At 37.9% G+C, this 20,636-nt stretch overlaps 1 protein-coding gene across 1 annotated transcript in view; it reads right to left on the bottom strand.

Moving 5' to 3' along the window:
- Nucleotides 1–20,636, bottom strand: part of LOC127951868 (uncharacterized) — a 175,084-nt gene that overhangs the window by 97,689 nt on the left and 56,759 nt on the right. The window contains exon 8 of the mRNA XM_052549953.1: nt 3,943–4,263. Within this exon, the coding sequence (XP_052405913.1) occupies nt 3,943–4,263 (321 nt within the window). The remainder of the gene's footprint in view (nt 1–3,942; nt 4,264–20,636) is intronic.

Here is a 20,636-nt window from a genome sequence, read left to right as displayed (position 1 = left end):
AGAATACAATCATTGAAACCCTTCACAAAGAGTGTAAATCACAAACATTCACTGCCAAAGAAGTTGGCTATTCACAGAGTGCTGTATTCAAGCATGTTTACAGATAGTTGAGTGGAAGGAAAAAGTGGGGAAGAAAAAGATGCACAACCTACCGAGAGAACCGCAGTCTTATGAGGACTGGCAAGCAAAATCGATTGAAGAATTTGAGTGAACTTCAAAAGGAATGGACTTAGGTCAAGGCATCAAGAGCCAACACACACAGACATGTCAGCGAACTGAACCACAGAAACATCAGAGGCATCTTACCTGGGCTAATGAGAAGAAGAACTGGACTGCTGCCCAGTGGTAGAAAAGTCCTCTTTTCAGATGAGAACAAGTTTTGTATTTCATTTGGTGAACCAAGAAACCAAGGTCCTAGAGTCTGGAGGAAGGGTGGAGAAGCTCATAGCCCAAGTTGCTTCAAGTCCAGTGTTAAGTTTCCACAGTCTGTAATGATTTGGGGTGCAATGTCATCTGTCGGTGTTGGTCCATTGTGTTTTTTTGAAAACCAAAGTCATTGCACCCATTTACCAAGAAATCATTGAGCAATGCTTCCTTCTGCTGACCAGCAGTGCCACAAACTGATCACCTCCATGTCACGTCGAATTGAGGCAGTAATTAAAGCAAAAGGAGCCCCTACAAAGTATTGAGAACATGTACAGTAAATGAACATACTTATGAAGTATTCTAATTTATTTAGATGAATTGGTGGGTTTTTGTTAAATGTGAGTCAAATCACCATAATTAAAAGAACCAAAGACTTAAACTACTTCAGTCTGTGTGCACTGAGTTGAATTACTGAAATACATTTTTATTAAATGAATTATTTTTTTAATTAAATTTTTACTTTATAATTGCCTATTTCAGCTTTTATTGTTTTATTGTATTTTTTTTTCTTTCGTAAATGTATTTTAATTAGTCAACTTAGAGGGTTTAAATATGTTTATTTAAAATGTTAAATATTAAAATGTGTAAATTACAAAAAAAAAAAAAGAAAAAAAAAAATTCAGTATTCTTTAATTTTATTTCAGTTTTCTTGCTTAGTTTAATCTTATAATATCCTTGCTACAGACCACCAGGTGGAGCAGGCTGAAAACCATTCCTGCAGTGAGGAGGGCGATGATCTCAATTCATGGTGCGACACAGTTACAGACCCCGCTTTATAGAAAAACATGTCTAGTGATAAAGTGAAGTCTATTCTTATCAGAAAAGGAGCAGCTCCTTGTAATAATAAAATCTTCCTAATCAACGGGAAGAAGGAGGCGGGAACCGGCGGACAATCCAAATTAAACTTTAATAATTCAAAATAAACACAAAACAGCGCAACAGCCCCTAACGGACGACTGATGCACACAAATAAAAAGCAAAACATAAAATAAAGCCCAGGCCTGGTCCTCTCTCATCCTTCACTGTCGTCGCTCCAGTTTTATATCCTTCCATCTCCTACGTGGGACTCGAGACCGGTGGTGGGTCGCAGGTGTAGCTCATCTCCAATCACTCCACCGGCCTCACTCCTCATTCTCATGTCCCTCGGCCCCGCCCCACTCATCACATACCCCCATCGTCCCTCGGGGGGGGTACCCTCGAGACTGCGCTCTACTCCCCGGTGGACGGCGACGGCTCCTCCGGTTTTGGGCAGCCGGCAGGAGTCCCCCGTTCCCTGTTCTCTGCTCCCTCATGGACGGTAGCCGCCCCTCCACATCGCGGGCGGCCGGCAGCGAGCTAGACCCGTCCCCGGCAACTCACTCCAGCCTACCGCCTCGAGCGTCCATGGCGGCACACTCCTCGCCAGCTCGATGGCACCGCGGATTCACCACAGCGGCGAAGGATCTTCAGCAGCGTGTCCCTCCTTCTCCCGGGTTTCGGCACCACTGTAATAATATAAACTTCCTAATCATCGGGAAGAAGGAGGCGGGAACTGGCGGACAATCAAAATTAACCTTTAATTACAAAAATAAACACCAAACAGCGCACCAGCCCCTCACGGACGACTGATGCACACAAATAAAAAGCAAAACATAAAATAAAGCCCAGGCCTGGTCCTCTCTCGTCCTTCACTGTCGTCGCTCCAGTTTTATATCCTTCCATCTCCTATGTGGGACTCGAGACCGGCGGTGGGTCGCAGGTGTAGCTCATCTCCAATCACTACACCTGGCCTCACTCCTCGTTCCCACGTCTCTCGGCCCCACCCCACTCGTCACACTCCTTTCCAAAATTAAAGCAGCAAATACTCCACATCTGTGAGTGATAGGGCAATCGGTGGGAACGCTAGGAGTTTTACCAGTGCATTACTCAGCCTTTCATATTGCCAAATGGCCCAACTGTTTCTGGTCAGTGGTTACTGTACTCCCTGTCAAATGGATGTATTTACTGTTACTCGTGCAAACTATTTTCCACTAAGCATAATGCCTTCGTTGACGGATTTTGCGACTGGAAATATTCGGAGAGGGTTGGGGAACTTGAGAGAAGCGTGGAGCACAGGGCTTGTATGTCACAATGTCACATAGGTGCTCAAAGGGCACAGAAACCATTGATTGAATTCAATAAATGGACTCAGAGAAGGAATACTGGAAACAAGTATTACGGCGTAGTTGTATCAGTCAAGTTTTTAGGGGAGAGAGGACTGGCATTCAGAGGAAATTATGAGTTGTTGAGTTCAGCTCATAATGGAAATATTCTAGGCATCCTCGAACTTTTGGCAGAGTATGATCCATTTTGAGCTGAAAATATCCTAAGTTTGGGTGGAATGGAAAGGGCACTGTATCCTATTTATCATTGACAATGTTTGAAGAGTTTATTTAGCTAATGGGGGAGAAAATCAAGCAAACCATCGCTAAGGAAATTCAAAACCTAAAATACTGTCTTGTAATTGTGGAGTCAACCACAGACCTCTCTCATGTTGATTAACCAACTTTTATTTTTCATTTTGTTGATCCTGATGGGCATGTGGTGGAGTGTTTTTTGGCATTTGAACAATTAAAAAATCACACCGTGGAGATCTTGGCTGACTGCATTTTGGCCATGGTTGACAGTCTGGGGCTTGACCTCTCCAATTGTAGGGGGAAGTCATTCGACAACACAAGTAACGTAGGGGAAGTATTTTTAGTATTTTTTTAGTTCAGTCAATTTATTAATTTTGCGCATCATCCACACACCGCTGGGGAAAGGTCTTTTGTGATACTAATGTCATACCTAAATAGAGCTGTGTACAAAGGAAAATAAGAATGTATATATTTTTTTGGCCTACTTGTGCATTAAACTATATAAAAAAAAACACACATAGTCTATCGTCATGCGCCCTAGTGTGTTCTCGAATTGCTCGCACTTAGTGCGGTTTATTTATGAAGTGAGAGTGCGCATCATAGAACGGCTGACAGGACATGAAAGTTTGGCTTCCTGAAATGACAATATCTCATCAGACCGCAGTTCACTGTTGTTCTACTGAAGCTCATTTGGCACCTGTACCTTTTCCACGCGCGTGACTTGCGCCTGGTGCTGAAGGCAAGCTAAAGTGCTCATCTGAAAAGTCTCCCGTTTGTTGTGGTCGCAAAAAGATACACCATTCCGCATCTTAAGTTTTTAATAAATACATTTTTTGAACTCCGTTAACTCCATAACTAAGATTTTGATTATTTATAATGTTTTATTAAAGATTTTCACAGGTTGAGTATGGTACAATGACCTCCCTAAGTGTGGCGCTCCTATGCACTGCATATACGACTGTATATATATACTGCATACCCCGTTTTTAAGCCACTGATTATAAGGACAGACAATAAGAGCTGAACAGCTGACACTGCAGCACCAATGACAGGAAGCAGGGAGGCTGAGAGAGACACGTGTTTGAGTTAAACTTTCATTACCAGCAGTTCAGATTGTTTTTAGACTCTTATACATCATTACCTGTGATAGTGATGAACAGCAGTTCAGAGTCAGATGAATGAAAGGAGCGTGAGGAGACACTGACTTCATAAACACAACTGTAGTTTCCCTCCAGTGAAAAATCTGCCTTAGGAAAGAAGAAGGAGGCATAGTGACTGACAGCTGACTCAGTCCTGGTGAGGTTTGATCCTCTGAACAGGTGAAAAGATCCTCCAGGAAACTGAGAGTCAGTGTAACAGATGATAGTGAAATTGTGACCCCTGGTGATCACTGGCCCCTGAGGCCCCACGTGAAACAGTCCATCAGGATCACTGAGGGAAATACTGGGCTGCTGCAAGTTCACTAGAAAACAATAATACATTTATATGATTACAGAGACTCAAACAATAAAGCTAACTTCTTTAAATAAATAAAAAAATGACTTCAAGAACTACATCTTGTCAAGATCCCAATTAATCCCAAGGCATTTTACAAAGGCAAAAAAAAAAAAAAATACATATTTACATAATGAGTTCACTTGCATGTTACTAATGCATATTATTTGTAATGGTACTAAAATGACTGCACTCACCCACAGTGATGAAAGTAATGTTGCTCAAAGGTGATTTGATGTTGTTTTGGTAGGAGTAACGACAGCTGTAGTTGCCCTGATGTGAGACGTCTACATTAACAAGGTTGAAAGTCACACTAGATTCATGTGTCTGGGAGGGTACAGATGGTCCGTTTCTGAAGAGCTGGAATTCAGCTTTAGCCTTGCATCTTGGTTTAGGTGTTGTGCAACTGAACTGGATACTTTCTCCAGGAGAAACAGCTGCATGTGTGGAGGTCAGGGAAAGAGTCGGCATCCGCAGCTCACCTGCAAAATAAATGTATGTTTATTTTAAACTGTTTGTTAAGAAATAATAAAAATTAAAAAAAAAAAAAAAATTAATATAATTTCTGTTGCTCATGTCCTCCAAAATAAAAATAAAAAACAATAAAAAAAGATTTAACACACCTGAGCAAACAACACCAGCATCTTTATTATGATTACAGGTATGATTTCTTAGTCCTCTGTGTGAACATTGTGTGAGGTTTCCTTCACTTCCTGAACATTCAACGTCATCCAGCCAGATCAATCCACTGCCTTGACCAAAGGCAGCGCTAGGAGAAGCACTGATGGCTGATCCACACTGTAACTGTCTGCACACCACAGCAGTATCATTCATGTCCCAGTGATCATCACACACGGTTTCCCATGTGCCATTATACAGGATCTCCACTCTCCCACAGCATGAATCAGACCCACCGACCAACCTTATGTCTGGTAGTTGCCCTTAAAAATAAAAGTACAATGTGTTAAAAAAGTTACTTTTTGGCAGTCTGTATGGATTTTATATGTGTTTAACATATTTTGAAGCCAATCACCGACCATTCAAAGTCCCTATTATACTAATTCTTTTAATACTATTTTTTTATTACAAGGGTCATTCCTGGGATTTGGTAACATTTAAACTTGGAATATACAGTCATTTTGTCAACTACATATGATTTATAAATACCGCATCTTTAATTTTGTTTTGTTTTTTAGACACCTTTTTTTCTCAACCCCCTTATGGGCAAATGTGGATTGGTTTAAACAGGATTTTACACAGGACGTCTACAAAAACATCTACCTATTGCTCATGTGTCCCTGATAATAAATTGATGATAACAAATGGTAACATTTAGCATAATTGTCACAATTTAAAGGACTGAGGGTACACAAACTTTGTGTTTATGGTGTCTTTATAAAAAAAAATATATATATATATATATATATATATATATATATATATATATATATATATATATATATATATATATATATATATATATATATATATATATATATATATATATATAGGGCTCTCCACTCAGGACTCAGGACTCATTCAGAACTCTGTTTCCCATCCTGCCTCATTTCTGGTACTGATTGCACACACACACACACCTGCATCTGCACTCACACCTGCACCTCATTTCAGCTAATACAAACACACCCTTATAAGTAGCACACATTCCTTATTTCTTCCTGTCTGACCATTCTCTAAATAAATACTGCATTTGGATCCGAACGCCTCTGACTCTCTTCATAACAACATATATACAGTACACACACACACACACACACACATATATATTGTTATTTAGAAGTTTAATTAAAAACCACAATTTTATTGCATTAGTCCTTAACATGTTACATGGTAATCAGCAAGAAAGGCTTTCATTCTTACTTGTCTTCCCTGTATTTTTCCAAAAATATTAATATAACGTGGTGTGATGTGGTTGAAGTCTGTAACACATTTGAAGGGATACTTTGTCTTCAATTTTAATTTTCAGTTTGGTTTCTCACTCATATTATGCCCTTCTTTGCTTAACATATCTGCATGGCCAACATTGTCATTCTGCTGAAAATGAATATATATATATATATATATATATATATATATATATATATATATATATATATATATATATATATATATATATATATATATATAAATCATAACAAAATTATGAGGTGTCATGATTTTGCTAAGTATATATTTACTGAAACCCTGATTATTTTATCCTTTTTTTTTTTTTTTTTACAATTTTATTTTTATTAATAAACGAAGTATATAACTCAACCCTGTCATAAGTTTATAAAAAATATATTTGTGAAGGGGTTGTGGTTTTTCACAAAAAATAGCCACAGCTCCTCGTTTAGTCAGGAGACCATATATGGCAGCAATAAAATAAGTAGACTATTTATAATTATGAATTACAATAAAATGTTGAAAAATAATAATTTTCAATCTTAATTTAATGTGACAGGTTTGAGTTGTTGAGCTTGACAGTGCAATCCTTGATTATGATATGACCAAAAAGTATGATGCTAACCATTTTCTGCACCACTATTGAAGAGACCGGAATGATGTCATTTCTTGTAAATCACATATGAGCAGAGTCTAAATTATTCTGGGCGTAAAATGATTAGTGTGACGGGGTTGAGTTCGGACTGAGAGACATAACTTTCAAGTTTTTTTTAAATAAAATATCTTGCAGTTTTTTTGAAAAATATACTTCACGAGAAGGAGACAAAATAAATGCACTAAGAGCTGATAACACCTAAGCTCTCTTAAATTTTGTCTTTCTTTGCCACAAAAACAGCGTTGTAAAATAAACCGATACAGCAGAAAGAGACAAGCTAACAGAAGTAACTGGACCAAGATCCCAACTAAACCAAACACTTTCCACCACAATGGTGACTTCATATGAATCAAGTATCAACATTTAAACCTCTGTTAATTCTCAATAAGAGCTTATCTAGATGTCTGACAGAAATAAAGTCACAGAACCTTTTAAGGAGGATCTGTGAACATCTATATCGGACGTACAGAAGACATAAAAAACATTTTAAAAAAAGACGTCATAAAAACAATCGGTCTCCTCAGTGGACGTCTTTTCAACGTCTGCAAAGACATAAAAAGATCCACTGGACGTAACTTTGCCCAGTGGATTAGGTTGATGTTAAAATACGCAATATAGTAATTTTCACGTATTGGTTCCTTTAAAAACAAACAAAAATGTTAAATACATGTGACTTCATGCCACAAGACTGCTAACGTGTGAAGGTATAATTAACACTGGATTTATTTAACATGTTTTATGTACCATGTGTTGAGTTCAGAGTAAAATGCATTGAGTAAAGAAGTTAAAGAGCCACACAGATGGGAAATCAAAAATTACCTGTATTACAGTGTATGATGTAGCTGTCCATCAGTGTAAACAATGTGCAAAGTAATTAAACCAAAAAGTACACGATTTATAAAGTTATTGGCTTCTAAAGTAAGGAGTCGACTCTGAATCGCTGAAACGAGTCGTTATAGATTTCAAATCTTTTGCCCATCTCTATGTATGTTACTAGGAGCACTTTGCATAATAATCTCTGCCTACTGTCTTGGGAGAAACGGAACTCTGACCTGCCCCACCCCCTACACAGATGCTCTTGTTGGTGTGAGAGCATCATGTCGAGGAGACAGTGTGTTTTATTTTCACTGCCAAAGAATGAAGATCAGAAGAACCAATGGCTAAAATTCATTTTTACCACAATACCAGAGCAGTACAACAAATCCCTTTTGTTGTGTTCACTACATTTCACTGATGACTGCTTTTCTAATCTCGGTGAGTACAGCGGGATTTTCAAAATGTTTGGCCATAAAAGATGGTTCATTACCAACTTTATTTAGAACAACGAGCATCTCCGAATCACAACGCGAAGTATAATTATCAAGTTATGTGTTTATTTTCTCATATTTATCAGTATGTGTGCTGTCTGCAGCCTGTCTGCACTGATCGTCATGTACAAACACTTTATTAAAATGAAGTGTAACTCCGTGAATTCTCAACGAAGAGACATGAGAGAGATATCTATAGAAAGCTTGACATGTCTTCTTTAAAACTAAACAAGTGCTGCCAAAAATATTCTGTGATAAAGTAATCCATATGAAAACAACGTGATGTCCGTTTTTCATGTCTCCCTTCACTATATCTAATGTGACCACGCCCCCGCGCTGAACACGCTATTCAGATTCAAACTGAAGCGCGCGGCTTGAATACGCCGACACAGAAGAAAAAGCAGCGAGACTGTTCAAGTTTTTTATTTTACTGTTTGCTTCGCGGTGAGAGGAATAAGACATAATTCACCCCAAACAGATGCTAACGCATAGTTTACCGTGGAGGTGTGTGCGGAACAACCAATCAAACCTGACTGTGTTAGTTGACCAATCAGAACACAGTATGCTACCGAAAGGTGGGGTTTAAGGAAACTGAATCTTTTGAACAGCTTCACGCGAACCGTTTGGGGATCTCTGAGAATTGAGGTAATATTAAAATGATATTTTGACAAAATGACAATGTTTTTTAACCTTGGATGGATTTAAACCTAATGTACAGGACTTATAAACTGATAGGAAGCTTAGAATTTTCATCTTACTGGCTCTTTAATATACAAGACTTGGTATGTCCTTGTGCTTTGGACTCAAACTTTCAATAATAAAAATAGTTATTTGACCCATGTTATGGTCTTTTATTTATTTAGACGACTTGAACAGTATAAAGTTTTGGCCTAGTGGTTAGAGAGTTTGACTTCTAATCCTTGGGTTGTGGGTTCGAAACTTGGGCCGGCAATACCATGACTTAGGTGCCTTTGAGCAAGGCACCGAACCCCCAACTGCTCCCTGGGCGCCGCAGCGTAAATGATGGTGTGCGTGTGTGTACACGATGGGTTAAATGTAGAGCATGAATTCTGAGTATAAATCACCATACTTGGCTGAATGTCAAGTCACTTTTCACACTTTAAAATTGTGTATGCTTATAGATAATAGGCCTTGTGTTCAGTAAACAAAAAATATTTTGTTCTGATATTTTTGAGGTTAACATGACTATTTATGTTGTGACAACTTGTGATATTAAGTTATTCTAAGTTTGGTGGACTTTAGTCCCCATTTGTTAAGTTTACTCAAAAAAGCGCTTGCGATAAGTTGCCTTATTTTTTTAAGTTGACGGAACTTTATTTTTTTTTTACAGTGTCTGAACAATGTGCGAATGATGATTCACTTCCTGAACATCCCACATCATCCAACCAGATCTGACCACTACCCTGGCCAAAACGAGCCTCCTGATGTGCACTAACAGATTACTTTTTTTTAAGCAGCATTTTCCATGTCTCAGACATCATCACACACTGTCCCCCACTGGCCATTATACAGGATCTCAACTCTTCCAGAGCAGTCATTATTACCATTCACCATGTCTCATGTTTTAAAATTAATAACTGTTCTGATCACTTTATTTCAAAAGTAATTAGTAATTATTTCGGTTACTTTTTTTCTCCATTAAATTTATGAAATCCCAGCATGCACACTCCGATAAATATTTGTTATTAAAGCATCAATATTCACAGAACAATGTTATTTTTAACTAAAGTAAGCGGCTGCTGTGTGCATGCTTTGGCAGAATGACAGCAAAGAGAGCTGCATTTATAATCTCTAAAAGACATCTCAATTCATCGCAATCTCACAAAACTCTGTTATAACACAATAAATATATGCATAATGAATATTTCATAATGTCTTCAATTTGTGTGTTATAATGAGAGGATTCGTGAGAACACACATTTCAGCACTGCATTGCTCAACGCGTGTTATAGCCTAAACAGAAACACTCCATATACTTACACCTGTTTATCATTTATATTTTATATTAGTCCATGTTTCTTTTGTGCAATAGATGAAGAATAACAATAATTTTAGATATTTTATGTTTAGATATTTCTATTTTACGGGAGTCCCGTGAATCTTTTTTTTCTCCAGAATCCTGCACACACACGAGTCTCTGCACTCGACTATCAAGTCTTATCCCACGCGCTGCACTCTGTTGCATTAGGAATCACATCCGCTGAATGCACTTGACTCAACAGTGCATGTGATACATGCTTTTACAATCTCTAGATTATAAAACACTGCATTCTGTCAGCAATATAAAGTGGCGGTAACGTATAGAGATTTTACAACATGCTAAACTTGCAGATTAGCCAACACAGTGAATGGTTATGTCATGATGCAGTTGGAATAAAATCTGTTGTAAAAATGAGTGACGAACAGTCTGTTACTCACCAGTTACTGAAGTCAGAGCACTGGCTGTTGAGATGAAAACAAAAACAATGACATTTAAACATTTTGCTCTTACATATGAATTACTAAATACAATATTTTAAAAACTTTACTCAAACCTATCTCATGTAAATGCAGATGTTTAGTCCACAACACCCAATAATATCTGAATTTAAAAAATGAACCAGATCAAGATTTCAATGGGTTTAAGCGTGTGTTTATTTCACATCTTCTGAACTGTTGACAACAAATACCTGCTTACATTGAAAGGAACTCTGATTCGATTATTCTGAAAGAAGAAAGTCACATAATTTCTTCTGAGTAGAAGATGGACAACTTTTCATTCTCGTGTGAACTAACCCTTTAACACAGTGTGTTCTCGCTTGTATGAAATGCACACCAGATAAATACACTGCACAGTCTCTAATTTGCACATATAACTATATATATATACACATACAGGGGCTTCTCAATGAATTAGAATGTTGTGGAAAAGTTCATTTATTTCTGTAATTCAACTCAAATTGTAAAACTTGTGTATTAAATAAATGAAATGCACACAGACTGAAATAGTTTAAGTCTTTGATTATTTAATTTTTATTACATTTTTTTGGTTCACATTTTTGTTAAATAATTTGTTTTTATGTTTAATGATACTTGTGTAAACCTACACACAAGTGAATATTAATGAAAACAAGAAAACACTGAATTTAACCCAAGAAAAGTTTAAAATGGTGCTAAATAACACATTCAACTGCATTCAACAACAACAACAAAAATCTCACTCCAAGCTGTTTGTATAGTTTAGTTAATCTTTTATTATAAACTACCATAGTTTATAATAATATATATATGTTTCAGTTCACAGTCAACAATGATAAAAAATGATAAAAAAAAGATTGCACAACTAAACACTCAGTTCAGTCTTTAACTAAACTATTTTATGGATGAAATATGATTGTGATATTAACATTGCAATGTGCAGTGATATAGGAAGACTATAATCAATTATATTTTCATCTATAACCTCCATCTGTTATGCGAAATAGAAATAATTAAAAATTTAGTTTACCCAATATCAAAGTGAGAAGAGAAGGTCTTGGCATCGTGATGCTTGCCTTGCGTTCCTTCAAAATGTGGACGAATTAAGATGTTACTTCCTGATAAGTGAGAAGAGCTGATGACGCTTTGGTAAGAACAGAAACACACACACCATATGTATGCTAGAAACTGATCTGTACATCAGTCTATTTCCCCTAAACTAGACACACCATAAATATTTTTTTATATATGATAAAATTTATAATGATGTGACCCTCACTGTTTTTCTCAGGAATGTTTTTGGTTCAGTTCTGGTTTGGTTCAGTTGTAGCCACCCCTGCTCCTGGAGGACTCCCATCCTGTGGTTTAGATCCAACTCTAATCAAACCAGCTAATCTAGATGTTCATGAATTATGTGGATTGCATGAAAACAGCAGACGTGTGTGCTGGAGAAGAGCTGGAACTGAAGTCTTCAGGAAGGGAGCAGGGTTTAGCACTGCTGCTATAACTGACATTAATCAGCTCTTTCCAGACGATACTACTCCACCATTATTGTGGGGTAAAATGCATGTTTGTTCATTCAGAAAAATTTGATAAAACTAATGTGTCACACAAAATGTTGCCTTGTTTTAATCTGCAAAACAAATGACACTTCTGTATAAATATAACTACTGCATATCAAGTGGTTTCTGCAAAAAACGTGATACTGTTCAACTGTTTGAGAGTTAACCATATATGCTCACATGCATAGTACTTGGAGATGGGGTTTAATTGAAATCATTCTGAATTTGTGGTGTTGACTCTGAGAATTGCAGTTTTTCTTTTTTAACTGATAAAACTGCGAGAAAGATTTGAGGAAGTTTCATGTTGTAGAAGCAAAGATGTTTCATGCAGACGTGAAGCTGTTTGTTTAAACTTAAAATTAATTATTTTACATCACATTTAAAAAAAAAAAGTGTTTTGTCTATTGTGGTAATATTTTTAAGCATAAATATTTGCAGGCACACCAAACATAGGTAATACACATCAAGTAAATCATTCTCACAGTATCAATAAGGAGCATATTTATTCATTTTCTCCTTCTCAGTTATAAAATGTAAATAATTTATGTATTTCACTATTCTCTTTCAGTGAGAATGACTCAGTATTATTAGTAGTATTAGGGTTTCAGTGGTGCTTCTATACTGAAATTAAATTGCTATTTATAAATAATAACAGGGAGTTTTATTTTATTTTTATTTTAGACTATTTGTTTTTAGAAATGAAGAAATGATGCTCAGTGTGTGACAACTTAAAGCTCTAAAAATACCTCCTTTACCAATAACACAGCCCTTTTTTAGTTTAACCTTTCAGCATTCTGCACACTGAAATAAACTTTAACATGCAAGTCAGTTAGCACTAAACTTTTATTTGTGCAAAAATAACAAAATAAATTAAATTAAATTAAAAAAAGTGCTGTCTGTTAGCTGACTTTGGCCTTGTTTACACAAGTCGTTTCTTAAAATACACTTGAAATGTCCTCAAGGTCTTGTGCTCATAATGTGTTGCTGCACATTTTTGCTTATCTGGTTGCAATTTGCAATGTTTCCTTTTCTTAAATTTACGTGGGAATGGAAAAATGCATTCAGTATCAAGAGACACATGGATAATGACCTGTCCAGGTAATGACAAGGATACAAAGCAACAGACTGACAGTGTTGCCAGTATTATGGTGAGCACATTAGAGAATTTGAAAGATGCACCATAGTCACATTTACCAATGAAGCATTGGTCTGCTCTTTCCTTCCAAAATAGTTATACTTCAATGCTGAACAACACAAGACTGCAGGTGATCTTACACTTGGGTGTCAGAAAGGAAGGCAGCAGACAGGAAGAACAGGAAGATGTTATCATTAGAAGATATTTTTAGTGTACCATGATATGTTATATGACCTATTTATTCACGTTTCCCCCATTTTTTTAAATGCCCACAAAGCCACTGGAAATTTTCCACCTTATGTTCATGAACTAGATTATCAATCAAGCCACAAATGTGTTTGAACCAGACTACTACCACACAAAAGAAATAACAGTCTATCTTATAATATTACTCATAACTGTACTAGTTGTAACATTACTTTCTCTTTCTATTGGTCTCTGGAATTGCCAGTCTGCTGTAAACAAAGGCGATTTCATTACTTCTATTATTAGTCATTCAAAGCTTAATCTCATGGCCCTGACAGAGACCTGGATCAAACCAAAGGACACTGGTACAACGGCAGCACTCTCCAATCATTTCTCATTTTACCACTCCCCCCGTTTGACTGGAAGAGGTACTGGTCTGCTCATCTCTAATGATTGTAAATGTAATCATTTACCATCTTTGGGTATCAACAGCTCCTTTGAATCTCATTCAGTTACGTTTACTTGCCCTCTTAAAATACATTTTGTATTTGTCTAACGATTTGTATCTTTGGATGCTAACAGTGCTACTGATTCTTTCTGCTCCACTCTTAAATCTTGTTTAGACACTGTTTGCCCCTTGTCTTCCAGGCCAGCCCGTACCACCCCTTTTGCACCTTGGTTATTTGATGTTCCATGCGAACACCGTTCTAAGCTTAGAGCTGCTGAAAGGGTGTGGTGCAAATCCAAAAATACTACTGACCTTATTGTGTATCAGTCACTCCTCTCTTCCTTCTCTGCTAGTCTCTCCACTGCTAAAATGACATACTACCACATCAAAGTTAACAATTCGTCTAACTCTTGCATGCTTTATAAAACATTTTCCTCATTCGTCCTCCTCCTCCCCCTCCTGCTACATCTCTAATAGTTGACGACTTTGCCACATTTTTCATTAATAAAATTAAAAACATCAGTGCATAATTTTCCACACCACAATCCGTCAAACTCATATCACCAGCAAACATACACTCATTCACATCCTTCTCTTCACTCTCTGAGGCAGAAGTCTCCAAACTCATCCTTTCTAATCACCCTTCTACTTGCCCACTTGATCCTATTCCATCTCATCTCCTTCAAGCCATTTCTCCTGCAGTTGTACCTGCACTCACTCACATCATTAACACTTCCCTCCACACTGGTGTTTTTCCCTCATCCTATAACACCACTACTTAAGAAACCCACCCTCAAACAATCTCTTTTAGAGAACTACTGAGCAGTTTCCCTTCTTCCTTTCATTGCAAAAACACTTCAACGAGCTGTGTTCAACCCAGTCTCTACATTTCTCACACAGAACAACCTCCTTGACAACAACCAGTCTGGCTTCAGAAGTGGACATTCAACTGAGACTGCCTTGCTCTCAGTTGTTGAAGCCCTAAGACTGGCAAGAGCGGAATCAAAATCTTCAGTACTTGTTCTAAAATAGAAATACTTCAGTACCTGCTTGATCTGTCCGCTGCTCTTGACATGGTTAACCACCAGATCCTCCTATCAACCCTACTGGCAAAGGGCATCTCATGAACCGCACTTCAGTGGTTTGAGTCTCACCTATCAGATAAGTCATTCAAAGTAACTTGGGGAGGTGAGGTGTCCAACATCTGAGAACTGGGGTGCCTCTGGGCTCAGTTCTTGGACCACTTCTCTTCGCTGTCTGCATGGCATCATTCTTTCATTCAGAAACATGGCTTTTCATACCACTGCTATGGTGATGACACTCAACTCTACTTCTCATTCCATCCTGATGATCCGTCAGTAGCTATTCACATCTCAGCTTGTCTAAAAGACCTTTCTTGCTCAATGAAGAACCATCATTTTCAACTCAACCTTGCCAAGACAGAACTGCTCATGGTTCCAGCAAATCAATCGTTTCATCACAATTTCACAGTCAAGTTTGGCACACCAACCATGACTCCTTCAAAAACAGCCAGAAACCTTATGATTGATGATCAGCTGACATTCTCAGACCACATTGCTAAAACTGTCCAGTCCTGCAGATTTGCTTTATTCAACATCAAGAAGATCAGGCCCTTTCTTTCGCAACATGCTGCACAAACTCCTTGTTCAAGCTCTTGTTCTGTACAGAATGGACTATTGCAATGCTCTCTTGGCAGGTCTTCCTGACAGTTCTATTAAACCATTACAATTAATCCAGAAAGAAGCAGCAAGATAAATTTTTAATGAACCAAAAAGAATACAAGTCACACATCTGTTTATCAATTTGCACTGGCTACCAATAAATGCTCGCATAAAATTCAAAACATTGATGTTTGCCTACAAAACCACCACTGGCTCTGCACCCCTTTACCTAAATGTATTATTTTTAGACTTATGTGCCCTCTAGGAGCTTGCATTCTCCAAGTGAACGTTGCTTGATTGTGCCATCTCAAAGATGCACAGTCACTTTTACATAATATTAAATTAAATGTTCCCTCCTGGTGGAAAGACAAGAATTTTAATTTTTAATTTTAAGACAAGCATTGGCTTGAAACCACTGATCTATATATAAAACTGGATCGCTCATCGCGTTCTAAACTGCCAACAGGCAGTGAAGCCACCGGAAGTGTTCCATCCGCCATTTTACTAATCCCTACCAGCAGAGAGCACCATTGAGTTACATTCAATCCGCTGTCCTAAAATAACTCGATTTGAAGCTGATCAGTCAATCGGGACTCGTTTTTATGTAATGTGTAATAAAGTAATGTTTACTTCAGATGTTATCTGCAGTGTTTACGGTCTTTTGGGACAGGATAAGCGATATTTAAATCGTGTAGGTGGGTGTGTCTGCTGCGCACTGAAGACGTAACTGATCAAACTCAAAAATGGCTTGTTTCTTTATGAACAAAATTATTCAGGAATTATTTAACGAACATATTAGTATCAGAAATGGATTTTAATATATTACAATGAATAATACAATTATGTTGTTTATATTGCTCTATAATGATTTTTTTTTTTATTTACTATCAGGGAAATAAAGCTTTTTATTTATTTCTTAAATCCATACTGTATATAGTCAGTTATTTCTCTGAATAAATTCAGATTTCAGAAAGAACACTTTGTAGTTTGTTATATGTGTTGAGGCCGTGTCCCTCTGATATTTATCATGTTCATGATGCTCACTACTGTAATGAACGTAGCTTTTTAATAAGTAGGGGAAATTCCCGACATTTAAAAAATAACCGATTACATGTTTGCCTTGTAATAATGTACACAGATACTTCATGTTTATAAACGATGACTTGTTAGCGATGATTGTATATCGTATTGAAACTTCATAATATTTCACTTGATTTAGTCAGGAATTAGGCTATAGTTTGGAAAAAGTCTTTGGAAATAGTCTAATTAGCAAAATGTTTACACGTTATGTGAAAACTAGTACAAGTATATATATTAATATAGGCCTACTCATGTTTAAGATCTCTGCTGAATAAAGAGCTTCATTCTTTTTTTCTGAGGAAATCCATTTCTCAAATCCTCAACCACATCGCATCTTTTTGGGGTGAGTTATGTCTTATTCCTCTCATCACGAAGCAAACAGTAAAATAAAAGAACTTGAAGAACAGTCTCGCTTCTTTTTTCTTCTGTGTGGGCGTATTCAAGCCGCGCGCTTCAGTTTAAATCTGAATAGCGTGTTCAGCGTGGGGGCGTGGTAATATTAGATATAATGAAGGGAGACATGAAAAACGGACATTGCGTTGTTTTCATATGGATTACTTTATCACAGAATATTTGTTTTCGGCAACACTTGTTTAGTTTAAAAGTAGACATGTCAAGCTTTCTATAGACATCTCTCTCATGTCTCTTCGTTGAGTATTCACTCGTTGAGTTACAGTTCATTTTAAGGACGCGTTTGTAAATGAAGATCAGCGCAGACAAAGGCTGCAGACAGCACACCTTGTTTGTTATCTTTATTTTATAAGTGCAAAAAAAGTTTTTTTGTTATTATGTCTGTATACAAAAAAAGTAGACCCTTTACAGATTCGATTGATTTATTTCTCTTATCTGTACGATCAAAACTGAAAGTGTAAATTAAGTTCATTTCGGGGTTATCAGGAGAAAACACCTCATAATGCGTATATGCTTTAATCGACCAGGGTTAAGCCACATTGTTTCAGTTACCTTCTGTGTCGTTTCAGTGACAGGAACGTGAAATAGCAAACGGGAAAAAATAAAAGGCATGACTTTATTTGCATCCAGCTAGCCAACTCTATTACAGATCTTCCACAGCCAAGACTTTTATTGGAATAGAAAATAGCAAGGGTTCATAGAAAAATACTGTTGTACATTTTTTCAGCGGGGCAGCTCAAGAACCTTGGGCACACAAGAACTCTGTCCCTTTTGTCCCAAGGCCAGCCAAGCCAAGCCAACATCAAAGTTCGAACCTCAAATTTTAGGTTTAGGTTTAGTCTTTTTATGTACAGTTGTAACGGCCACCTAATGTTATAATGTTCATGACATGAATGTTGTATGCCTTTAAGATGACACGTTATTGTGTGCGCGCTGTTCCAGTGTACGCGTGCGCAGTGAGAGAACAGTTTTGCTCGCGAGAGGAGAGAGGTGACCGCTCTACCGACTGCTCCTTTGATTTATTGTGTTTACTTTCTACTCTTATTTGTAGCGTGTTTTCAGAGTGTTTTCCCCCAAATTTGCGCCCGAACAACTGGATTCACCGGTCACCTCTTGTTCTTTATCTACAAGGAGGTTCGATTGTTTTTTTTTGGAAGGGGTTTTCATTACTGGAGTTTTTCCATTCCACTGTGCTGACTAGCTTGCTAACTATGGACACCATGCGGTCAGTGTGAGACTGATTTTCAGGTGATGTTTTTATGCTGATTTTGAATGATTTCATATACTATTTTCGTGGATCGCCCGAATATTGACTGTTTTCATAGTATAAAACCGATTGGAGGAATTTTTTTTTTCTCTCTCTCTCAACGTTTTTTCCTTGTGGAATGTGGAGCAAAAACTGAACTTGACTATATTGAAAGAAACAAAAACAATCGTTTTTTTTTGTGTGTTGATCGGACATTCATTAATGGATGTCAAAAAGGGAACATTGAAGTGAAGACTGTTTGAAACATTTCCGGGACATAATTTAATTTTTTTTTTTTTTTGTTGTGCCTATCTGTTCATTTCAAACCAGCACGTGCGGAACAGATTGCATTTGGAAAGGACACTTGGTTGGGTACATTTTTGTTGAGACTATTGTGCAAATCACTAATTTTTCACTGTTTTTTTTTTCTGATACTTTTTTTGTGGGTAACATTGCTGTGTTATACTGTTGTGCTGTGTGATATCTTTGTTTGCAGTTAAAGGGGAAAACCAGGGCAGAAGTTCATTTTCTGAGTTTTTACATAAACTGCTGTTTTTTCTTGTGGGTGTAGAAGAGTAACAGTACAAAGTTAGTACAGCTTTTGACTCATATATTTGTGTAAATTTACAGTATCTTGATTTATTATTTGCATTTATTAACTGATTGTGATTTCATGCAAAATGGCTACTCACCCTGACTTTCAGTTTGACTTTACTGTCTGAAGATTTACGGTCTCAAAACAAGTTGTTACAAGCAGAAGTGGCAGTGCTGCAGCGGTGCCTTCGCGAATCGATTGACCTACAAAAGGATATGATGGACCGTTTAACACATCAAGAGTGTACCGTGCCTGTGACCCCACATCCAGCTCCCAGAGCCAGCTCAACTCCTTACAGTTTGGGGCAAGCTAAGTCAACAGCTCATAGGTCAGTGCCAGTCAATGTAACTTATAGTTCTGTATCTACATTTTCTCAACCACTCGCTGTGGATATGAGTGCCACAACAAATGCTCTTACAAATGCTCGGGCCACCCGTGTTTGCTGCAGATGGTTCCCTGAATCCTGAGGAATGGTTCCAGTCTCTCAACGTGTATAGGACCTCCCTGGATCTCTCAGATGTCCAAATTCTCCTTGAGCTCCCACGTTTTCTGTCAAAAGAGCCAAAAAAATGGTTTGCTGCACTAAGCACACATTTAACCAGTTGGAATCAGTTCTGTGAATTCTTTAGGACAGTCTTTCTGCCTTCGGACAATCAGGAACGTGTCCTGAGGGGCATTTTGGACCGTATGCAGATGCCGGATGAGCCACTGCCGACCTTTGTCGCTCATATGTTGGGTGAGTTTCGTAAGCTAAGGTCCCCTCCACCTCAATTAGAGCAAATAGACTTGATAAGGAAGCATGTGCTTGAGAAATATAGAGTTGCTCTTTATGGCACACCCATACCGTCAGTCATGGACCTTCTTTTTCGGGCTCACGAGCTTCATGCAGTCATTGGTCCAAGTTTTGAGTGTCCCCCTCAAAGACAAGCTAGTAGTATGCCAAAAAGGGATGTTCACTGTTTTAAGTGCTCCTTGACAGGATTCACCACCCGTACTTGTCCAAATTGTAGTCTAGGGGAAAGACCGCGTTTGTCTCCAATGGAGCCCCCAGAACCTCCGAGAGATACAGTCAGAGTGCCGGACGTTGGAAGGATGGATGGCTCTGACCAAGCCATGGGTGAAGGAAATGTGGCCCCAGATTTTACCCAGAGGGGAAACTTCAGAGGAGGGAAAACCGTGGACTGCACCTCCAGTTCAGCTTGCGGATGGTGCATCCTGTTGCCCGCTGGGTGTCATTTGGTTGTCTTTGGGTTTCTTGGGCCAGCGTTTCTATCACCGCTTTCCTGTTGTCCATAATCTTTCTTCTTCTGTTATCTTGGGTATGGATTTTATGTTGAGATCTTCAGTATCGATTCATGTTCCGTCAAGGACGGTAGTGCTCGGCAATGAGCCGGTGCCCCTTGAGGAGTTAGAGGGTGCTGACTTAAAGATACCTAGTCCTGATCCTGATTTGTCCTGCCTGGATTTAAATTTTTCTGCCCTGTCTGAAAAGGTTGGAGAATCATCGCTGGAAAACGAGCAGCAACACAAACTAACTGAACTGCTCAAGACCTTCAGTGGGTTGTTTGATGGACATTTAGGATGCACCTCTCTAGTGGAGCATGAAATTGTTACAGCTGATGCAAAACCGGTTCAACTTGCCCCGTACCGC

The sequence above is a fragment of the Carassius gibelio genome, chromosome B3 (genome assembly GCF_023724105.1).
Source record: "Carassius gibelio isolate Cgi1373 ecotype wild population from Czech Republic chromosome B3, carGib1.2-hapl.c, whole genome shotgun sequence".
Classification (NCBI taxonomy): Eukaryota; Metazoa; Chordata; class Actinopteri; order Cypriniformes; family Cyprinidae; genus Carassius; species Carassius gibelio.
Note: the sequence above shows the minus strand (reverse complement) of the source record. Positions and strands in the feature narration are given on the sequence as shown.